We start from the raw sequence: 25,375 nt of genomic DNA on the forward strand, positions 1-25,375 counted from the left end.
CTTTCCTCAATCTCGTTTTCCTTTACGGTCATTAGCATATCGATTGTTAAGTGAAAGGAAGTATTTTTCCAATAAGCTTCTCCAAACAACTACACTAATGGAATGACATATCCGAACAAGCCGACAGAAAGTTGTCATTATTTTATCTACAGTTCCATATCAGAAGGAAATTTGTACCACTTTTCCCAAGTTTTGTCGATATCAGTACTTTCTATGTTAGTTTTCTTGTAGGAAAAACGTTCTGTTACATTTCGAGTCACATGTGCGTGACCAGTTTGCTTTTAAGTGTCACGTGCCCAACAATGATGCACGCACTCCAACTGCAAGTCGGGCGTTAATAACCAAAAGACTACTACTAGTGTTTGAAGCTGATTGGTCACATTTCCTTTTCATTTCCTGCGAGAGGCGTGGTATCTGACAGATACCTACGATGATTGGGAGATCGATAAATAGGCGGAGTCACAGTGTCCCCTTGGTTACACACGAGAACCGTTCAAAGTAGAAAGTACGTCTGAAAGGAAGCCGACACGCTAGTTCATTGCGGTAATTACCAGTGAATGCAGTCAGCAAATGTAATCAATTCTTTTGCATCAATATTTGAGAAAGTTTGGGAAGTCAGTCACGGAATTAAAGTAGCAGAAAATAAAAAGGGGAAAGGTGCATGCTCGACGCTCTCGTAATCTTTGACAAACCTAAGGAAAAGAAGGCGCTCAAGGTTTTTTTTTTTAAATTAAAATAACGTTTTTTAAAAAAAAGTTATCGGAATTTGAGGGGATAACTCACTTGAGAAAAAGGGGGTGGAGACATTCTTGGGGTTCTTTCTTATTACATAAGGAGTTTTAAATTGTTAATAGAGTGTATACGTTCTCCCTATTGAACCTTACATTATAATTACGTTGTTTACGATGATAGGGAATCAGAATTGCACGTAAGTATAGCATCAGATATGTACTTCATCCTCTCTCTGATTAATAGAGCGCCCTCTTTATTCTGACGGGTCATTTATCATGGAGTTGATACGTTTTTATTAAACAACATACGAAGTTTGTTGTTTATGAACGTAATACGAGAATCTCAATCAAATGAGGTCCATAGGCGCAGTTAATTTAAAGTGCTGTATACAGTAAGCTATTAATCTGCTTTCCTGAAGATGTCTATAGATTATAATCAAACGTCAGTTATTGTTTTGTGATAATTCCATATAAGACAATGAACTAAAGAATGGGGAAGAGTTTACGAGCCATCCATAATCATTTCATCTGCTATATACATGAAGAAATCCATATTCTACAATGGGATTCGAACCCGCAACTGCTATTAAATTATACTCGACTGGTTTTTCACGCTTTGCAGACCTGGTAAGAGATGAATTTCATGGACACGTGATCTTTAATTGGAAAATAGGTAGGTTTGTCTTTAACAGACGAATATCTTTCTTATTTATTTATTTATGTGGGCTTTCCCCCGTTTCTCGACCGCCCCTTAGGGCTGGCTGAGCCCTCCTAATGAGGAATTAAGTATGCATTTTTGACTCTAGCTTGTGTGTTCACGGGACCGGTTTGCCTGCTTGCGGGATGAAAAACCCCAGATAAACTAGGGAGAAAAAACCCTGCGGTCCACGCCCAAGACAGGCTGACTTAGCTTGCTGATAGCATAATGATTACACTACCAGTAGAAAGAGCATTATCCGTTTGATTCTGGTCGCCGATTAGAGGGAGTGTTTTTTTCTTAACTTATTTCAACCTTTTCCCGAATTAGTTGATTTTTGGTGCAGGCAAGTAGGATTTTTTCCTTCTGTAAAACTGTGCTTTAACTCCACAACCTAGGTTTAGCACTCTTTAGATGATAAAGTCAGGGTTCAGGAACCCAAGATGGGAAGACAATAGCTTTCCGCGCATCTTCTCGCCTCAAAGTCTTCGAAACCATCAGTAGTCATTAACTGTCGGTAACGAATGAGAGTGAAGACTGATTTCCAAAAGTTAGGGCTAAAAACGTTCCTGCTATTTCCTCTGACTTTTGAAAATCAGTACGTTGTCCGGTTTTCATCTTGCTCCATCGCGGCAACTGATTTCGTTTTTGCGTGTGCTAGATGGAAAACATCGCTTCGATAAACTTTTGTCATCATATCTCGAATTTTTTTTTTTTTTTTTTTTGGCTAGATGGGCAAAGCAAGAATGCTTTTCATATTCATCGTTATCCGTAGAAGAAGAAAATGTATGGATGGGGTAATATAGATATACAGCTATAAGCTATGATCATGGCAGGAGCGTAACAGCAATAGCAGAGCCTCAGTTAAAACTTGATTGGCTACAGCATTACCATCCATTATCTTCCCTGGGTATCCATTTTAGTCGCCTCGTACGACATGCATGGGCTACAGTGAAGCTATTCTTATCCCGACCACCACACGAGGATCATCATATCGAGTTTCTGGCTGCCAACTGTTATATTGATTAATTATCGTGTATTTTTTACACTTAATTAAAACTTCTACTTTTATGCTAAATAACTCAAAAATCTGAGTTTATTATATTCTATTTTATTATTATTATTATTGTTGTTATTATTATTTTTTTTATTTTTGGTTAGTGAATGGAGTAAAATTTTTAAATTATTATAACAGTATAAGTAAGTGCCAGATTAATGTTCCGTTGAATTATTATTTTAAAACTGATGATAAAATTATGATAAAACTGATCTTTTAGGAACAAAGAGAAAATAACGACCTTATATACATTGCAATGTCAGAACACAAAATACTGACAGCAAAACATTTATGTCACTATGCAGCTTTGCTAAAACATTATTTCGATGCCAACTACACGACAGTCAGAAATACATACCGTATAACAAGACCTCAGACAACTAATTATATCACATATAAATACAATAATCACTACGGAAAGGCCACGCGAAACTTCTACATCCCAGACATGATCAACAAATTACCTTTTGAATACAGAAACCTTACAAACTACAATAGCCTGAAAAGAGCTCTAAGGACATACTATGAACAAGAAACACGCACCCAAAATACCATACAAACTTAATGAAACACAATATATTCGCTCAGGCTTCCAGTTCAGCGATGCATCAATGCATTCCAAGTTATTGTGCGTGCGTCGCATGCGCGAATTTCACAATGAACGGCTGCCGTGTAAATCAAACCTATTAAACATAGGTTTGATTTCGTAACTTCCCAACACAGCAAACAAACCAATAAATAATAACTAACTGGTGTCATCCTCAGATAAGCTTACAAATAAGCTTCGTGGATCAAAGCTGAGAAATTACGTCTCATCCACGATTAAAAAAAAAAAAAAAAAAAAAAAAAAAATCCAAACCCATATTAACACATTTCAGTGCTGTAGTTATAGCTTACGCTTAAATTTACTAAAAATAAATAAAAAATAACAAAAATTGTAAATATATATATATAACTCATTGTTAAATGAATAAATGCTGTATTATTATTATTATTATTATTAATACATTATACAGAAATACAGAAAAAAAAGAAAGGAAAAAAATCTGTACAAATTTCATTGTTCAAAAAAAAAAAAAAAGAATTAAACCTGTTGTAAATAGGTAATCACAATATTAATCATAATTTTAATTTAAAAACAAAGGATTGAATTTTTTTAAAAGAAAAATATGCAATCAAGTATATATCATATGTAATCAAATGCATGTAATGTTGTATCATATGTAATAAAAAAAATAAAAAATAAAATAAAAACCATCCATATTATCATTTAGGCAGTATAAAAACAAAAATAGCAGGTAAACAGACCAAATAAATAACAAATAACTTTTTAAATGAATCACTAACAGCAGGTTACAGACGTGTTCTGCGAATGCTTCATCACCATTTCTTTGGTGTATTGATATTGATATTACTATTTAGTATATTAAATTATTAATAAATATTTAAACTAAAATAAAAAAAATCCTAATAATTAATTTAAATCAAAGAAAAAATAATGAATCCATTATTATTTTATATCAAAAATTAAAATTTTCGGTATATAATGGTTAATGTATGAAATTATAAATAATCGGGAAGATTTTCTTAATACTGTACCGATTAAAAATGACTAAAATATGGAAATATAATTATTAAAAATATGAAATTATTGTTTATCGCAAAAGTAATAATGCGTTTGAATATTTTATATAAAAAATAGAGATATTTATTATTCTCTTCAATTATAATAAGCAGTTTGTGTAGTGGATAAACTAATACTGATGCTAAAAGAAATTAAAGGCAAAACTGCTGGGTATTTTGTCAGGGTGCTCACTTTCCAATTGAACTTAGTTCCTCAAGCATAAATAGTTAGTCCTAGGTACTGTGCATGTACAGCACCTAGGAAATTTCTCTATATACTTGGATAAATATACTTTAGACAGGTAAATAGATTGCTTGTCCACTCAGAATTGCGCTTTGTTATTTCATGGTAAAGTTTGTTTTCCCTTCGGAAAAGGATCGCTTTAAATTTTCAACTTTTTCTTCTTCCCTCTATGGGTCGCATAAAATTACTGCAAAGCAGTTAATGTGTTATTGTTGCTCAATAGTGAACCTAGTGATCATTACTAGAACAAAACTACTAACTACTGTTACAATTGACAATTGGCATTTATGTCTTTGGGGGTGAAGCAAGATGCTTTTCATATTCCCCGCTATCTGTTGCGGTTAGTCAAGGTAAAATTTATGAGCAGTTTGCTCGCCCTGAATGGGAATGGAGATTATGCATCGCAATAGGAGGCTAATATAGCTTTTGGTCTTCTATATTTGAATATGTCCGTTGGATCGTATGCTGCAGCTTGCTGAACCAAATCGTTGGGATGTGTGGACGTCTTTAGGAAAAACTTGGATGCTAAGGATTGTAGAAAAGAGAAAATATAGGGAATATTTGTGTCTCTATGGAGTTGATTGTTTCTAACATACCACGGGGCGTTCAGAATCATTCTCAAGCACTCGCTGTATTTTGATGATGTTAGCATTAGAGGTGTGGCTCCAGGCCGGAGAGGCATAGGTGATTATAGGACGAATCGTCATCTGGTATAGTTGCAATTTGATTCTGTTGCTCAGATTGCTATTTCTATTAATTAGCGGATAGATCTGAGCTATGGCTTTAAATGCCTTTGCGCACGTATATTTGATGTGTTGGTTAAAATATAGCTTTTTGTCCAGAATTACACCCAGGTAATTTGTTTCTGCCTGCCAGGGAATTTTAGTATTGAATAGTAACACAACTCCTGCAGGAGACTACTGTTACAACAACAACAACAACGTTGCTGGGTGAAGCATAAAATGCTTTTTGTTTTCCCCTTTGTCTGTGTCGAGAAGCTTGATGGGTGGGGGGGGGGGAGTGAGCCTTATGCTCGCACTTTGTGAACTATGGAGTTAGCTCTGTTCTGCTGAGAGCAGGATTGCCTTGGGTCTTTTATGTTTGTGATAGTCATGTTCCCTATAACTGGAAGCTTGTCTGATTAGTGGGTTGGGATGAGAGTGTGCCTTGCTGAAGAACTTTTCCGCATGGTCATGAAGGAGAGAATGGATGTCTGGGGTTCCAGTTTCTCTGTGGATCTGCGTGTTTTTGACGAACCATGGAGCGTCCAAGATCATCCGCAGGCATTTGTTTTGTATCCTCTGTAGTTTCAGGGTGTTAGATTTGGATGTGTGACTCCATGCTGGGGATGCGTATGTGATTACTGGTCGTATTACCATCTGATATAGTAGCAGCTTGTTATGTGTATCCAATTTGCTGTTGCGGTTGATCAGGGGATAAAGTTGGGCTATGGTTCTGGATGTCTTTGTGCCTATGAGCTTGGTGTGGCTGTTGAAATTTAGCTTTTTGTCTAGCTGTACTCCAAGGTATTTGGTTTCTGTCTGCCATGGTATCTTTTTTCCGGGGAGTTGAATGTCATCATGGATGAAGGGTTTGCGTCTGGTGAATGGTATAGCTGAGCTTTTGATGGGGTTTACTTGATATCCTCCAGTCCGAGAACCATTTCTCTAGCTTTGTAATGGTGTCCTGGAGACGACTGATCGCCAGGTGTGGGCGGAGAGATCTTGTCATTATAGCTGTGTCATCAGCATATAGGGCTGTGATGGTAGTCCTCAGGTTCTGTGGAATGTCAGCCACGTAGATTGTGAAAAGTAAAGGAGCCAACAGGGATCCCTGTGGTACTCTTGCCAGGATTTGGCGCCTAGTTGAGATGGTACCATTTATTTTTATCTGCATGGATCTGTCAGTAAGGTATGATTTTATTAGACGGGTAAGGTTTGTTGGAATATTGGCCTGAATGAGTTTGTAGAGTAATCCTTGATGCCATACCTTGTCAAAGGTCTTGGCAATATCCAGAAAGACTGCAACTGTGTGAACGTTCCAGTTGTATCCTTGAGTGATATGCTCCACTAGTCGGTGTATTTGTTGCACTGTGCTGTGTTCACGGCGGAAGCCAAATTGTTCGTTTGGAATTATTGCTAATTGGTCTGATTTTTCTTGTAGTCTTGAGAGGATGATTTTTTTCAGCAATCTCTCCTAGGTTGGAAAGCAGGCTTATTGGACGGTAGCTTTGGGGGAGTTGTGGATTATTTCCTGGCTTTTTTATTGGTATGATGTCGGCTGTTTTCCATGCAGTGGGGGAGTGTTGTATCCTCCGTATTGCATTGGTTATGTTAACCAGGTGCACAATAGCCTTTCGAGGAAGTAGTTTGATGATTCTGTTTGTAATTCCATCTGGACCTAGAGCTTTTTTGTTGTTTAGATGTTTTATGATGTTGGTTATTTCCATTGGAGTAGTGGGGTGATGCTGTCTGGTTTGTCTGAGGTCAGTCTTAAGATACGCTTGACCTGCTGGTGGACTTTATATATGTCGGTGATGTTTATGTTGTCATATGATGGGCTGCATTGTTTTTCTAGGTTTTCTGCTATTGCTTCTGCTTTTTCTTTATCAGTGTCCATGTGCAGTTTGCATGGGAGGGGGGGGGGGTAGAGGCTTGTGTTTGGTGCGCAGGATCTTCAGAAATTTCCATATTGTGTGATCTTCTGGGTTGAGTGATGAATATCAGTTTATTGTCCCAATCCTGATTCCTGTGGTTTTGAAGTGCTTTTCTGACTTTGTTGTTGTTCAAGTTGTTCAATGTTTTCTTGTCCTGTGGTGCTCTTGTGTTGTGGTATCTTTTCACGGCTTTGTTTTTTAGGTTCTGATGAGGTCCATGATGTTTTCTGGGAGCCGTCTGGTTGGGTGATTGGTTGTGGTTTTGGTGACTGCTTCTAGTGCTTTTTTGATTTGGTTTGTTAGATTGCTTACTGCTTCATCTATTTCTTCTTTTTTTGTGGATGATGGGTACAGGGCCAATGTATTTTGGTAGGATTTTGGCTAGCCTATCCCATGATATGAAGGTGTGCTGGGGGGGGGGGGGGCAGTTGGTCTTGCGTGCCAAGTTTGATCAGGATTGGGTTGTGATAAGATGATAGTTCATTGATCGTCTCTAGTTGGTATTGATAACTGATGTTTTTAAGGATAGCTATGTCAAGTACATCTGATCTGCCATGAGGACTGTAATGAGTGTAGTGGGCCCTGCTACCACAACTGAGTTAAGTGTTGAGTAGTTGTGTAGTATGCGTCCACTTCTGTTGTTGGTGGAGCTGAACCTGCTGTGTGTTTGGCGTTGTTAAGTCTCCTGCTATGATGGTGGGGTCTGCGGTGCCAAGGACGGCATCCAGGTCTGCTGTCAGTAGAGGGTTGCTTGGTGAGTTGTAGGCGGCATATATCTTGAGGCTTCCAGCATTGTTTGTGTGGACTTGTATTCCTGTAGTCTCCAGGTTGGTAGTCTGTGGGTTGAATATGGAATTGTGGTGGAGGTACGGTTTTATGTAGATGGCAGTGCCCCCCCCCCCATCTGGAGCTGAGTCTATCTATTCAGTACGTTGTGTATCCTCTCACTCTTGGGTTGTTGGCAGGTCTTAGGTGGGTCTCGTTGATCAGCATTATGTCCAGGTTGTGTCTTTGTGCGAATTCCTGTAGTTCTAGTGTCTTGTTGGTGAGGCCGTTGGCATTCCAGGCTGCAATTAGAAGCGAGTTGGGTTTTACTTTTGTTTTATTCATTATTGAGTGCTGTCAGTATGGAATGGGTTCCTTGCAGGAATCTCTTTGTGGAGGATGGAGTTGGTTTTGTTCTGCTGAATTCCTGTAGCATAGTGGCTAGCGAGGCAGTCAGTATTGCTATGATGTTGGAGCCTATTTGATTGCTCTGCATTGTGTCCTTAGGGCGGGATGCTTCTACATAGGTCTTGGTGGGAGGTTGAGCCCTTTCCTGACTTTTGTGGATAGGGTTTTGTTGATTTGATGACATTGCAGCTGAGATGCTTTGAGTGGTCCAGATTGGAGGAGGTTGGACAGGTCTTGTATTTCCGTGATTTCTGGGATGGTGGTTGCATCCTTTGTAGTTTGCTGGATGGGGACCTCCACAGTTGGCACATTTGGCTGGTGTGGATCTTGGTTTTGAGCATGTAATGGTTTGATGTTTCTCACCACACTTCAGGCATCTGAACTCGGCTTTATATAGTTTTGGGCATGGCCAAACTTTTGGCAACGATGGCATTGCCCTGCTGATGTTTCCTAAGTGGTTCTGTTGTTATCTGAAGTCCACAGACCGCAGTTATGTCGTAAATTCGTCTTTGCATGTTCTGGATCTCAACTAATACTAATCGCATCGGTCGTTTATCAGATCTAAGCATCCGGCTGACTTTGATTGGTGTCAGGCCCTGCTGGGTGAGGTCTGCCGCGATCTCCTCGGAGGTAAATGCCTTCAGCGACACCTCGCAGTACAACCTTGAGATTTCTTTCGCTTATAAGGGCTAGGACCGGACATTTGCATCAAAAGTCAAAGTCTTACCTTGTATGCCGCTATCAAAGACGATTCACAAAATCTAAAACTCACTAATCACCACTGAAATCAAAAACATTCTTCACAACAACAACAACCATCATGCCGGTATTCATCTTCCGCCATCTTGACTCTCTCTATCCATTCACTACTGTTACATAAAGTAATATATTTATTTCCATTTTACCTAAGTAAATTCTAATTCGGTGTAGTAAGTTATTAATAAAAATAAAGTTATTAATTCAAAAATAATTTTAAAAAATTGGAGAATTATAAACTTTTCATAATTTTATATAAAAAAAAAACAAACTTTCAATGCAGAGTGGGTAGCGCATCCTGCAAATTTATTTCAGTTAACAATTAGTGTAATTAAAACAGTGCATAAACTATTTAGAGTATTCTGTTATTGGGTTGCTCTGAACATATTTTGTGTGCACTGAATCCCTTTTCCCCTGTATACCTTTCATACCAGATGAAGATCACTATATATATACAACGGGAGAAACTGCTTGTTTGCTAAAGGTGAATAGTCAGTCTCAGACGGGGGTGGCAGTGTTTTTCTATTAGCGTTTTATCCCTTATTATTATCTAGTTCTCCTGTTTACACGAAACATATATTCTGTCCGGTAACCACTAAAATGTCTTCTGATCAGGACTTGAGCTCCTATTCCATTACTTTTCCTAATTTGATCCAATCTTTTAAAATTTATTGTCGTCGAATATTGTGCCCACAGGTCATTGCAAGAACAAAACCCCTAACTGTTGTAAAATAAAATAAGATATTTTTATTTGTATTTTCAAAATCGACCTATTTAACGAAATTACTTCGTTGACTAAAACATTAACTAACTCCTAGTGGTTTAATACATTGTAATAGACTGACATAATTACAGACCAATATTTATTCTCGCCGAAATATTGCCGATTTGAACGTTAATCCATCCTTTATGTTTATTATAAAAAGACAATCTCGTTATCTTTTAAGATATTTGAAAGAAACTAGAAAATTAATAGTTAGTCTCCGGTCTTTCATTTAGGAAAACATTTAACTATAAAACAGAATAAAATAAAACACCGGTAATATTTTTCTGGCGTTTCTTAAAAGTTCCATCATCATTGGACAGACCTATAGGGTATCCCCTATTGCACGCTATAGTTGTTTTTTTTTAATTATTATGATTGAGTAAATGGCTAAGTGGGTAACGTATGTGGTCTCCAACCAACTAGCTCTAGGTTTGAATTTCAATGTGGACATAAATACCATATAGCTTTAGTCAGGAGATAAAATTTCATCGCCCCCCTATGAGACCACTACTCGCTTATTGGAAGCCTGAAGTGGACTTCAAAAGCTAAGTATTTAGTCAAAAAAAAATTAAATTTCTGGATTATTTAATCCTAAGCTTATCCATGGTACTAATTCTATTGTATAGGCTAACTGCCATGATTCGGTAGAGTTCTCATAAAAATTTAACTTATTTATAATTCTAACCTTTAAGATTTTACAGATCCTGTAACGAGTGATATTTCAGGATTTATAATTTCTCATCCTATCTTCCCAAAAAAGACTTGATTGTGAATATATTTTCTATAATAATAATATCCTATTGTCATCTTAGATTTTAGCGATCCTAGAACCAGCGATATTTAAGGACTTGCAAAAATTTAAAAAAAAAAAACCGGACTTAAATGTGAATATCTTCTCTTTATAATAATATATTTTTTACATTACTGTGATTAATGTCGATTGGGAAAATTCATAAAATTCGGGACGCTAAGACCGGTCTGAATATGTCCGTATTACAAACCCTTGACCAATAACATTCTCAATGCAGCAGCGGGTTCTCAAAAACTCAATGGTTTTAATCGTATCGCCTTGGTTCAGTCAGAACGACCTTTGATTGAAAAGACCTGAATTCTAGTTCCGTCTACCACATGAAGACCCTTTACAAAGACATTTTAGATGAAGGTAAATGCACCGATCTCATAGAAGGACAATAGAATTTCCCTGTCGGAAACTCTCACGAAAGAAACAAACCTTAGTTGCCTGCACATTACACTAAAAACGTACCATTCACGGTACCCGAAGTACCAAGCTTTATATCTACAATAGGTCTTTTGAACTGTTCCTTTCCGAAGTTTTTATATTTGCTAGCATAACTCTCATTTGAATGTCACAAATTCACACTGAAGGCCAAAATATCAAAGGCAGAATAAAAGTTTGCTATTTCCTCATTGAAGAGTTCAAACAAATAGATCTAAATCTCTTTCTCGACACTAAAAATGCCGAAAATGATTTAGATAAGGGACAGTGAGTAAACTTTGAAAAAAAAAAAAAAACGAAACTAGTTAAGAATCATAAGTTCCAGAAATGTTGCTTCATTTTCCAATCTCCCCTTCGATGCTAAGTGTTCTCAATAAAACTGTGTAATGGTCCCACAGAAATTTAGACTAATAAAAGTCAGCTTCACTCATTTTCAATATCAGCTTTTGTTCTTGATCCCGACTAAGCTTCATTTTGCAATGTTTAAACTGCCTGTTGAATTTTGACATGTTATTATCTCAAGAAACTAATGATTGTACGGTTTTTAACTCAGCATTGGAGAAGTTTGTTAACTGCGTTTGGACTCGATTTAACAAGCGAAAACTAAAGACACTTAAAAAATGTGACGTATAATATAACATACCTATTACTAGATACCGGATTTGTTCTTAAAAGAACTGGGAGATGGACTGAGTCCTAGACTCTTTATCCCGTCATCTGAATGAAGAAAATCTCTGTGGATGGATGGGGTATTATTGAGCTAAAAGCTCTAGTCATGGCTGGGTAACGGCAATAGCTGAGCCTCAGTTAAAACTTCATTGGCTACAGCATTGCCATATTTAAAGCTGTCTCTAAAAATTCGGACGATCCCTAGGTCACTCAATCGTGGGCGAAAGACCGTCCATCTCAGCGGTGGCTCCACTCACTGATGGCCTTCCACCTACCACCGCCACCGCTCAAATTCCGAAGAAAAGCATTCATTGACAAAGCCCCTCACCGGAGAACACTTTCCCCGGAGACTCAAATTGCTCCCTTAGGGCAAAAACCTTAAGAGAGCGAACTCAAACTCTCGAATCTCTGTGCCCCATGGGGTAACAGCAACAGCCGAGCCTCAGTTAAACTTCATTGGCTACAGCATTGCCATCCATTACCCTCCAAGGGTATTAATCACCTCATCTCACGGTCAATTCCCAGTCCGGACCTGATTTGTTTCTTCGTTTTAATTCTCTTATACGATGATTTGGTTTTAAGATAAGTGGTGCTTAAGTATCTTTTACTATTTCTCAATTTTTGAAAAGTAAAGCTTCTATTAAATCATTTGTTCCACTAGATTTTTATATTTTTCATTATATACTATAAGAATAGTTTTTCGCAAAATCAAAAATAGCTCTAATATGCTTCCTTGTTCTTTTTTTTTCTTCTTGTATAATTGATCACACATAGTTATAAATTTGTAGAGGCAATAAAACTACCTTCATCGAAGCAAATGGCAAGCTCTTTGAGATTAATTTTGTTTTCCATTTTATGTAGATCAAATAATGAATTGAATGAAGATCACATCAAAAGAATTCTTTGCTACATTCTGGTTTCTCCTTCCATACAAGCATATCATTATTGGACTAGATGCACTGGACCCATGATCAGGACACAAAGAATGTATTTTAAATTAAATTAAACTTTAAAATTCACACATAAACGAAAACAATAAAACCAACTTGCTCGAATAATGTAACAGTTGCTATCACACATGAAATTGCAAAACAACAGCCCTTCTTCTATGTCTACTTCTGTTGTAAGAGCTCTATTAATACCCGTAGGTTCACGAGACCAACCCCTTGTTTTATTATTTATGGGCACCGATCATGTAGTGGCTACCTGCTAAATGCTGTTAATATGGTTGTGGTTGCCTAGGTAAACAGCAAAAACCCTTAGACTATGGGTAATTGATCGGATTTGTGTGTGTGGAGAAGCCACAGATCGGAAAGGGAGAGGGGAGTTGGCTCCTGCGATCTCGCCCTCCAACGCTATACAAGCGCACAGCCCCAAGCTACCCGTCAATATCAGTAATGTAGCATTTATGAGTTTGTCAGAGCTGAGTGATGGCTACAATCCCTGACAGCTGCCTTTCCAACTTCGCTAACTTTCACCTGCCTGTGGATTATGCAACGAGCGATGATTTTTCTCCTACGAGAGATACCAGACATCCGCCATATACCTGTTAATATAATCATTACCTGTACATGCACTCGTTTCCATGGAGATAATTTGTTACGCCAGGTGTAAATGTCAAAACAACTTTCTCCCTTTCATTTTAACTCGCTCTCCCGCTTTACAATCTCTTTTTTTATATTTTTTATTTCCACTGTTGTTAATATATTTCATTGTTAGAGCGTGCACTAGCTAATTACAAATGTTTTTTTTTTCTCTATTGTTGTGCTCCTCGGTTACAAGCTCAATGGAATATTTGCTGCAAGGGAACAGCCGATACAACCGCAGTCATAAAAACTGTCTTGTGTGAAGATAACTTCCTTGCCTTACCCGTATAATAATGTATGGGTAATACCGAAGAGCGATCCTTCACTGTGACACTTTTTATGACCGGAACTGTACATGATAAGAATATGAGACCCACAGTTGATTCATTTTTTCGAAATTTAGCCTATGCCGTCTGTACTATTTGAGATTACAATTTCAAACTTAAATGCAAATAATGTGTTACCTATTCCCAAGAGAAATATGATGAATTAAAATGCATTGATGAATCAAGTAATACTGAGAGTTTAAGGCAAGTAGAACTAGGAGGTCACCTTAAATAATATCACACTTTCTTGAGGGTTACACTACATTATAGATTCTTAAAAGTAAAGTATTTCGGTAAACATAAACAATCAATTTTTCATTTAACTTCTAATTTTTCAAAACATGGTTCACATATTTTATTTTATTTTACGCTTTTATGCAGTGTAACTGCATAAAAGCGTAAAATAAAATAAAATCACAGTAAAGCTTTTGCTATAAAAGTAGTAATGTTAGTATGTGAGAAATTTAAAGGTATATTTGATGTTTTTTAAAATTTTAGTAAAAGTCTTAATTTATTTACATATTAAACTATAAATTTTGATTAAAATATAAATTACATTATTTTTTCAAAGAAAAAATAAATCAAAATGGTAAATAATGGAAATTGTGTAAAATAATATCTAAGGCGTCCAGTCGTCTCCTGAACCTTGTTTTATTGATATGGAGAACTGCAGTTACACAAAGAAAAATTAATTTATCTAGAAGATTAGAAAGGGAAAAAAAAAGCTTTGAAGTCCTTTTACTTACGACATGACAAAAAGGGTGATTCAGTGTTTTCAAACGAGTAATATAACATTAAAATAATTATAGAAATGTCAACAATATGGAGTAGCACAAATATGGTATTTACTATTCTCGTATGAAATGTACTATGAAATAGATGGCGCTGCTAGCACTTTTACAATTTAAGAATATTATAGTAAAAATTGTGTTTGTTATATGACAGGTATAGATATCTGTATGTTAAAAGATGTTATTGTTTCCAAAGGGTTGTATCCTTGTAAATTACTTTTGTCTGGTAATTGTAAAAATATCGTTTGTTTCAATTGCACTCCTATTAATTTTTGTGATATATGTTGCTGAATAATATTTTTTCTAACTCTACACTTGTTAACGTAGGAATTTTTAAAATAATTGTCAAAAGATTCATTAGTAAGTTCTCAGATCAAGTAATTCTACAGCTTTTATTTTCACTTTTTCGTGTATTTCGTCTCATAACCGTTTTTCTTTTAAAATATTTTGTTTGGCTTCATTTGAATTGTCTTTTTCTTCTCGCATCTCTGCCATTCTAAGAGACGTGTATTGGTTTTCCGAGAATAGGCCAAAAATCTTTGGAATTAGATGAAAATTTAGAAGAAAGCAACTAAATAAACTTGAATTGAGTACAGTAGGGTATTCAATATTCTCATAATGTGTTTCGATCGTTTAAGCCTGCATGCAGGATTGTTTCACCCACTGCTGGTTGTTTATATGTTAGTAGTTTTCTGGCTGTGTTTTCCTCTGGATACTCCGGTTTTCTCTAAAAAGTGTTACAGAAGCAAACCAGTTTTATTGGGTTGTTGGTGAAGCTGATGCCACTTGCAACCCAGATGGATCTATGTACATCTAGGCTATCAACAACAACACGTATATCCATCAAATAACAATAATAATAATATTTGTTATTATTATTTCTTGCACTGTGAATTAAGTGATGTAATTCTTACATTGGTGTCTTTAACTTGTGTGCATCTTCGCTATATCACTTTAATCTAAAGTTAGGAGGTTTACGGTTAAATTAGAAGTTTAATTTCCACAAAGTAAGCTAATAGTTAGCATTTGACTGTTATGATGTTTATTTCAAAACAAAACGGTAAAGGTGATTGTGTGTGTGTGTGTGTGTGTGTGTGTGTGTGTGTGTGTGTGTGTGTGTGTGTGTGTGTGTGTGTGTGTGTGTGTGTGTGTGTGTGTCCTTCTTATCAGACCCTCGTGAGAATTAAGAATGACAGCCAACACCCATCTCGAGAAATTATAGCTGCAAACACCAACAAACTTGTGCGTTTTCTCCTTCTTATCTTAGTCCGTGGTGTGCTATGTTATCCTTCCTCTTCCGCCCGACGGATAAGTTCCTTGAGTGTACTTCCTGTGTGCAGTGACCTTGTAACAAACATATACGTTCCCTTTAGGACATCAGTGTGGGATAGGGTTCGTTCACTGCAGTTTTCAAACAATAACACAAACACTGGATTTTAAATAGATGATGAGAAGCAAAAATTAATTCTTCTGGGAGACAGTAAGGTCTACTGTATCTTGCTTTAATATCTGATTCGGGTGCAGACGGAAATAATGAAAAAAGTCTGTCGACTACCGTAATATTCATCACGACGTCAAATGATGTATATATTTTTTATTTCATTCATATAAAGTTTACTGTTCAATTTTCTTGCTAAGATGGAGATGTTTTCATCCTAAAATTTATTCTTAATCTTTCAATTATTACGTTTTAAGGTGTAAATAAGAATCAGAAAAATGAATTTGCTACGTAATTCGACTGAGCTACTACTATGGGTCGAGTTAGCCTCGTTGTTATTCTTAAGCACGGGAAACTCGAACATCAAGTGGAGGAAATGGAACCACACACTTCCTTAGCACTTCCTTACGTGTAAGTAAAATGTAAATCCAGTTCCAGGCAGATAGCTGTAAGTCTTTTGGAGATCAACTGGTGACAGCACTAAAATAAAACGAATGCGTTTTATTCCAGATGCAGTGTGAGAGGAAAGCAGCAAATCTAATTAAAGGATGCGACTGTGGGCGAATATTCCAGTGCTGTATTTTTAAGTGAATGTGTGTTGAGGTAGGGGGGGGGGGTTCTGATCAAAATAATGAAATTTTCTTTTACAAATAGGATTTCTCTGTTCGTTATATCAGCTGTTACGATTATAAATAATAATGATAATAATTCAAGAATGAAAACATGAAATTCTTAACTAGGAAAAGCCCGATTGTTTACTAAAATAGTTTAAAAGCATTCAGGAAGAAGAAGCAAAATAACATTTGCAGCCATTCAGAATTTTCTGTGATGAAAAATACCAATATTTTTATTTTAATTCATGCCAATGGTGCGATTTAGATCCCGTTGCTCTTCACAGTTGTAGAAGTCAACAGTTGACAAACAGCCTTTCACCTCTAAAGAACGTCCGTTAAAAGCATTATCAATCGAAAAAAATCGGACATCTTTTTTCCGGATTATTGATCTTTGAACTTATAAATTGATCACAACATAATACAATTCAAATGTAAATATAAATAAAAAAAATTCTGGGAAAAAGTCAAACACTATAATAGCAAATAAGAAAAGTTACAATACCTGCTGGCACAACAACTCTCTTGTCCGACCCTCTGACCTTCTGACCCGTCGCCTGTTCGCCGTGTCCGTTACGGGAGTTGATGGAAGACCTGACCGACAGGTCTGCCTGTGATTGCTGACCTCCGCTGTTCGAGAGCAGGGACGGAGCTAGTGGCACTCCTTCTGACGTCTTGCCGCCCGTCATGTCGCTGACATAGGAGCCGGGGAACAGGTGCGCCGTGCCGGTGAGGTTGTTGAAAGCGCTCGGACCCAGGTAGCGGTTACGAAAAGCCAGTGCAGAGTTCAGAACAGGTCCTCCGGTGCCGTTGACGTCCGATGATTTACTTGATAGCGACAGTGGCGTCTCGTTCGTGCTGCCTTTAGGGCTGTCGTCTGACATGTAGCGTCGGGGCCCCAGTGCTGCCGCTGCACAAGTCGCCGGGTTGCCCCCGGCTAAGTGTTGCGGTGGTACTCCGAACCTGTAAGTGCATCCCGGCCATTCTTCGCTGACCGGACAGCCTTCCACCTTGATCTGGACATTCTGGTCCCCGGAACAGGAAAGAGGGAGGTTGGCACTGGAAGATGAGGACGCCGTCGACTGGCCTAACCCTGGACTACAGCAATGAGGGGTGGCTATGGCTCCTAATCCTCTTCTCGATCCACTGGGAGCTGAGGCTGCGTGCTTCGAGAGATCACTGACTTGGCCAAAGGAACAGCTGCTGGAACCTTCGTACATGGCAGTGTGAGGGTGGGACGGTAGATCGTGCAGAAGCCGGGAATGAGACTTCCGCTGGCCGACAGCTCCTTTTTCCTGGAAGTAGGAACACAAACAGGATCTGAACTGTAGGTCAGCTTGCATGGGTAGTACTTCCGGTAGAGACTTAACTTCCGGTAGTAATACAGAATATCTAATAACGGTTAATATCGCGACAGATCGTGCCGAAACCTAAGCGAGAGGTCTCTTCTAATAGTGTCAAGCGCTGGAAGAAATAATTGATGCATTTATTTAAAAATTCAGAGGGGATCTTCGCTAGTCCTACGCTGGCGACTTCGATGTCACGGACCGACAAAAAAGAGTAACAAACAAGCAAAAAAAATCGCATTCACTTTGCATCCAATACACGCTTCGCTAGGGGGACGGGGGAGGATGGGAAAGAGGTGCCGCTAGAGCACGAGCAACCATCAAAATCGCGTGACTTCATACCCGGAACTTTTTTTTTCTCTCTCTCTCTCTTTCTTTCTGAAAACGGTAAGTTCGTGACCCGTCGGCCAACTCCCGTCCCATCCGGAGAAGTACGCAATGACTCTCAATTTCCCGCCCGGGACCACGACATCAGCTGTGAAGCGGGAGAGAGTAGTTGATGGTGCGGCGGGAAATAGCGACACGTGCCGATCCAGTGAACTGCGCATCCTCATTAGGGCAAAGCGTTCTCTTGATGGATGCTGTGACCAGTCGCACATGAACGAAGAAATCGCCCGTAATTAAGTGGATTCATGGCTTCTTTGACAATACACGCAAAACAATGGGCTACAATACATGCGTTGGTCACCCAGCCAATATGCAAGGACATCTCAAAATGTCCACGAGAAACTAAATCCGGAAAATAGGATTAAGAACGAAGCGAGTCGTTTTTGTGAGTTAATGATATAGTTGGATTCTTCGTATGAGCTTACCAATCCCCACTAGTTGCATTTGATGGTCTCATTAAACAGCAACCGTCGACATTACATACACAGCTACCGTACGATGTGGTGCATCAAGCTCGCTGTATGACAACTGCTCTTTAAATCATCGCACTAAAATACAAACATTTTTAAAATCATGACTTCAGTAAGTATTGAACCAAGCGAAGCAGTCAAACACTTTTGTATCTTATGAACAAAACATTTATTTGAATCGTTATCCTTATCACATTCATTACGTTTTCCAGGTGAGAAAAAACAAAGTTCCAAAAAAAAAAAAAAAGGCCCTTCCATTTTCTGATCTTAACGATAGACCGTTAAGATCAGATACCCATGAAGATCGGATAGCATAAGTCGAGTCCAATGCTGATTGCTAATAAATCCAACACGTCGGAATAGATTAAATAGTTCACCCTCTTTTTTTAAACTCAAAATGCGATTGATTAAATAATAAAAATACAAAAGATCCAAATAAAAACTTGAATTAAGAACAAGTTAGCTTCTTAATATTGCAGAGATTAAAAACAGTTTAGGAATCTCTTGAATGAATTAAAAAACTATTTTAATCTCATATCGAATTGGAAATCTAGAAGCTGAAGAACAGATCATCTCGATAGAGAAAGATGAATTTCTGGTCTTTCTGAATTTTTAGAATTGCGAAAGATCTTGAAGAAGATTTCGTAATTCTCCAATTGGAGAGGATCTGGTAGAAGAATTCTTGATTCTAGAATTGCAAAAGATCTGATAGAAGATTTATTTTTTCTTTAATTTATCTGGTGTACCTTTCTTATAGATCTGCAACTCTCGAATGTAGATCTTCCATATCATCTGAATGAGTTAGATCTTGGTGTTTTAGTGGAAATCTTGATATTCCAGAAAGTCAAGGATCTGTCATATCTGATAAATCTATATTTAAACTTTTTACAGAGGGGGAGATCCAGAGTATTCAGAAATCTTGAATTAGATCGAGAAAACAATTCTACTCTCAATAATTAATATTCCCTTAGATTTTCCAGATAGTGTCCCTCCTTTGGCGTCTAGTTTATTAATATTTAATTTATATAATGACAATTAGCGAATAGTTAATTATTTTAACTATACTACTCACATATCGAACCTTAATAATATCACCCCAATCTCAGTTAAAATAACTTAATAAGAAACACGAAACTTTCAAGGTTAATTTTTAATAATTTATTAGTTAAGATATCATTACGATTTTAATTTTTTTCAGTAGATGAAGATGAGTTTAGTAGAAAAACTTATCGATGGCAGTAAAATATTTGCGTATTGGGAAGGTCCCAATATGTACAACCGGACTCATCCAATTCATCCACCAAATATCTGGATATATATATATATATATATATGGGAATAAAAAAGCTTTAGCCACCTTTACAATGAGTTGCCCTGGTGTTGTACCATCTTTAGACTTGAACTTTGTTTCAGGCGCAAACTTAATTGTTTGCATACTTGGGATTAGGAGCTAAAATAACCAAGCATATAAAATTGCTTGGTTATCCTAATATATATATATATATATATATATATATGTTAAAAATACCAAGCAATTTTAAACCTGGTTTTACTCCATTTCCCAAGTAAGCAAACAGACAAACAAGTCAAGTTTGCGCCTGCAAGTGATGCAAGTCTAGCTGATCCTACAGGTAGTGCAAGACCAAGGCAACTCGTGGTAAAGGTGGCATAAGCTCCGATCACTAATCTTAATATTTACCCTTAATGCCAAAACACATCTCCAAGAAGGGGATGCATGATGTTTTGTATTAAAGGCAAGGGGCCACTACCCAGACCGGTTTCGACCTTTTTTGAGGTCTCATCAGTGGGAGCTAGGCTAGAAATACCAAGATTTAGTAATACAGAGCTTATAAGTATTTGACCAGAACAAGTTGCCAGCCTAGCTTCCACTGATGAGACCTCAAAAAAGGTCGAAACCGGTCTGGGTAGTGGCCTCTTGCCTTTAATACAAAAGATCATGCATCCCCTTCTTGGAGATGTGTTTTGGCATTAAGGGTAAATATTAAGATTAGTGATCGGAGCTTATGCCACCTTTACCACGAGTTGCCTTGGTCTTGCACTACCTGTAGGATCAGCTAGACTTGCATCACTTGCAGGCGCAAACTTGACTTGTTTGTCTGTTTGCTTACTTGGGAAATGGAGTAAAACCAGGTTTAAAATTGCTTGGTATATAGCACTACTCTTCAATTAGTTAATTATTCGCTGTTAGGTGGGGGTTGTATTCGTGTATGTACAGAATTCCGATTTCGAAATTATTATTGCTAAATACATACAGTATACAATACAAACCCATAGTGGAAATCACCATGACCTTTGCTTAATTATCAATAATAAATATTTTAAAGTGAATTAACAAAAATAAAAGACTGGTGTGTATTTGTAATTATCAAAGAAAAAAGCCATACAGCGTAATAAAGCAATGTAAATTAAAAAAAAAAAATAGAGAATATTAAGGATCCTACCTTACTTCAAAGCCGAATATATGTGAAGACTTCAGAAGTTATGAAAATTTGACCAGAGTGCTTATGGGAATAGAGTCTTCGACATTGGAAGTTAATTTAACTCTCACAATTTAAAAGATACGAGTGTTACCAAGATTTCGTATATTCGCCTTTTATTAGTATTTTTGTTAAATTATTTTTGAATTGACTCTGAAATAAAGTTGTATCTTTAATATATCTTAAAATTATTTAAATAATATTGCTGAAATAAATAAATATAGCTGTTTTTTTTTAATTATTTAATGCACCTATCGAGAGTTCACTTATAAAAAATACAGCTTTTTGTATTTTAGGGGTGTTTTGGTTTGAATAAAGATTCTACTTTAATTTCGGAAAAAATAGCATAGTTTAATTTAATATTTTACTTCCTCACCTACTTAGTGTTTTTTATTATTTTTAATTTCATTTTTATTGTATTCAATTTCGCAATAATTATAATTTAATTTGTTTCACGAATGAAAATAATGAGAATTTTTCACATTTATTTTCGCAGTTTTTTTTTATGTTACTTTGAGGATTTTGTGGGGTTAAACCTTTAATACATTTTTTTAGTTTTTACAGCATTTCAACTACCATGTTCTTCAAAATGGTGTTACCTTGACTTCTTCTCAAGGTATGCATTTTGTAATTATTTTCTTTTATTTAATTTATTTCAGTAACAGCTCTATTTTTTTTTCTTAAGATAGGATTCGTTAATACTATGTGATAATATTCATACACTTCGAATTTTACCTTCTATGGTTTAAACTTTCTTATAATTCTAAGAGGAACATTTACGTTTTCATTTGAAATAATTCCTGATAACTTTAATCACCGCACTGGAAATATTAGTTACAATTCGCACTTTATCTACGTGGAATAAGGTCAACCTAAGAATAAATTACTGAGTGGGGGATTAATAAAGAATCTAAGGGAGGGTGTTTTCTGAAGTATGAGAAAAATTTCTTAGAGATATATTATTATTACATGATACCTCCAGGGAGTTCAAAGACTCATCAAGGGAGGGCACCTACTCTACAACTCTGTCTCCACCAACTACAACGAACCGCAACACCAACGCCATCTACACCAGTGTTTCCCAAACTGTGGTCCGGGGGTCCGCAAATAATTCAAAGCGGGTCCGTGGGATAGTTTATTTTCATTAAATTTTATCTTATCATGTTGCTCACACCTGTTGTTCACACCTGGCCTAATTGATGTGTTCACATTCTTCGGAATATCTCCATTTATAACAGTATTGCATTTTCATAAATGACACTTTTAATGTTGTAAAATTGTAATTTATTACTTCATCTTTATGATATGTAAAATATAAAAAAAATTTCCATTTTGGATTTTATGGGGGCCGCGGTGAATTAACATTCGCTACAGGGTGTCCGCGACATCAAAAATGTTGGGAAACACTGATTATACACCAACGCTATCTATCGCCCACTACCAGTATTCTCACAGACAATCACAAACATCCGTGCCCACGGTAGGTTTCGAACCCGCAGCCTTTTGGCTGGAAAGCAGATACTCTGACCACTCGGCTAACCAGGCCGGCAACAGATGCTGACTTCACAGCTTCCATCAGCTAACAATCAACTGTTGGACACCAACAATACCGTACATTGAAGATCACTAATATTGCCAACTCTGATGATCCTGTTTTTCGTATTTTACTGAAATTCGCTCTTCTTATGGATATGATCTTAAGCATGGTATCTAACGATTAACACGTCTTGCAAATTTAGTTCCTAAAAGATTCTGTGATATTCAGTTTCAGTGGATTGTGATGCCCTGCTATTTCTATTTCCTGATAGAAATCTTGCTACCTATGGAGACATTTGCCATTAATCAGCGCTAGGAATTCAGTCACAGATTTTTCCACTTTAGCGACATACCAGTTGAGGCATGCTTTACTATCACAAGGTCGACTAAATAATTTATTGGTAGTTGTTTTGCCATAGTTTGAATGTTGCCATAATGATTACTATTCATTGAGTTAGAAGAGTGGCAAATAGCTCTGACATTATACTTTTTTTTTACCTAATGATCAGAATTTTGAATGGCTTTCAATGTATTCACACGCATAATATTTCCTTTGTTTCTCTTGACTAAAACGGATGTGACCTATTGTTCCCATGACAACAATAAGTTCTGCTTACGTCCTTACTTTACATCTTCAAGAACGAAATAGGCGAATTATGTAGATTATTTATTAAAATACACTGTCGTTCAACAGTTATTGAAATCTGACAAAAAAAAAAAAAGAGACTACTTAAAAAAATTTTTTTAAGCAGTCTGAAAAAAAAATTAAACCAGATGAGACCTTAAAAGCTGACCTTAGCTCCGAGATTTTTTCCATGTAGATGAGTCCACAGACGAAATAAAGCAAAACGGCCAGTCTCACAATATGACCTCTCGCCATAGTCTGCAGCCGATCCAGCAGGCTGAGTGCAGAGCGAATCCGCGCTTCCACCAACCGAATGTGAGTTCCAATCCGAAATACCCTATTTAGTGGAGGTCTCACTTGGCTTGGAACAGTTGTATGTTCTCTAGAATATGATTTCCGTATCGAATCTTCAATCTATTAACAGCACTAATGTACTATATCTTTCGCAGGGAGAGAGATTTATATATAAAAAAAGGAACATTCTGTAGACACGTGACATACTCATTTACATATATCCGATGTAAGGTAATCACCTCATCGCTCAGTATCCTACAGCTAAGTGAAAAGTCAATTCTTTCTCCTCATACAAGAAAAGGCCCAAAAAGATTGGTGGGGGGAGAGAGAGAGAGACTAGAAAATATTTCCATGTTCGTGGTAGCATTATTCTGATGGACTTCCCTAAATCCCTGCTGAAGGATTCCGTGTGACCTCTGCGAGGATTACATTGCGCTTTTGTGTCTCGAGCAACTTGTTGGCCTAATAGGAAACAAAAAAAGACTTTCCCGTGCCAAGTTGGCCTCCAAAGAGAGAGAAAGATCATACGATGCATCTCTTCGAAGACTTTCTGTGAATACCTTTCTTTTATCGAAGAAATTATGAGAAATTTTGACTCAAAGATGGTGGACATTTATTGAACAAGGCATATCGGTCACTGCATCTAGAAAAGATGCATTCAGCGTTATATATTTTCCCTTGGCCCATAGATACAATTTTGACAATGTCTATTCGCTTCAGAGTACTGTTACTGACATATCTTGAGAAAAATGAATGATGATTCCTTATTAACAGAAGAGCGTTTCTTTCCCATCAAACACAATGGTGGATTAAAATGCTTATAGAATAATCCCAATACTGAAATATTTACACTTTACTGACGATATGATTTGTTCTTAGGATATCCTCTGTTTTATTCTTAAAAGCACGATCCACATATTTGTTACGTAAATTAGACATTTGAAAGTAGTTATCAGTATATTTCGTTCTTGACGTAAATTATTCATCAGTGTTATCCTCATAGAAGTATGAATTATCGTTTCCATGTTAACAATGGGTTTGTCTTTAACAAGCTTTGGGTCAACTTCCTGAAGAATGGGAGGCATTTAGGACTTGTATTATAACTGAAGCCGATATACCCGATCTCAGAAGTGTGACGTAGCTCATTCTATTCTAATATTGTAAGTAATCCCAGTTTTTCTTCGTCAAACTTGAGCAAACTATTGAAAAAATAGTTTTAGCGGACACAGTCTGATTTCATTAAATACTTGGATGTATTAACAACACCCGCTTAACAATAATCACATCTAAAAATAGTAAGTAGACTCAATTTCCAATCATAGTTTTTAATTAAAATTACTAACCAGATAAAATGCAGCGAGTTAGAATCTTACGCCTCCTAGGGAAGACAAGCTAACAACCGAAGTGACTTTATCTTTGTACTCTGCGTAGATTTAGCGAGGATTGGGCTACTGCTCTTGCATGCTAGAAGAACCGGTGTCTATGAATGGCCTGAGCCTAAATTACGTTATGAGCTTGTAGGTATTGTAGTATAGTATCTTCACCATACAATCCCACTTTCTTGCAAGATAAACTAAAGATATATTTCATGCTTTCATAGCCTAAACAGGATATTAATGTAGGCAAAATTTACAAGTGACGCGATGGGATAATTCGAATAGTTTGGATTTAAAATGATCGGCGTGTGTGCGTGCGCGAGAGTTTTAATTCTTGAAATGTTGCTTAAACCCTTTCATTTATTTTTGATTACATTTTCGTTGCGTGCATCTCTCTCTTTCTCTCTCTCTACCTTTTCTCATTCATTCCGAACCTCAGTAGAAACTGCAAATATAATTCCCTCCAAGAAAATATTTTAAAT

General features: G+C 36.9%; 1 protein-coding gene across 1 annotated transcript in view; it reads right to left on the bottom strand.

Moving 5' to 3' along the window:
• The window catches only part of LOC150096569 (retroviral integration site protein Fli-1 homolog), a 164,142-nt gene extending 146,438 nt beyond the window's left edge, over positions 1–17,704 (bottom strand). Inside the window, exon 1 of the mRNA XM_090408640.1 lies at positions 16,867–17,704. Coding sequence (XP_090264766.1) covers positions 16,867–17,704 — 838 coding nt within the window. The remainder of the gene's footprint in view (positions 1–16,866) is intronic.
• Positions 17,705–25,375: the final 7,671 nt, after the last annotated feature.

The sequence above is a fragment of the Typopeltis vanoorti genome, chromosome 18 (assembly GCF_054136105.1).
Source record: "Typopeltis vanoorti isolate ZY-2024b chromosome 18, IOZ_Tvanoo_1.0, whole genome shotgun sequence".
NCBI lineage: Eukaryota > Metazoa > Arthropoda > Arachnida > Uropygi > Thelyphonidae > Typopeltis > Typopeltis vanoorti.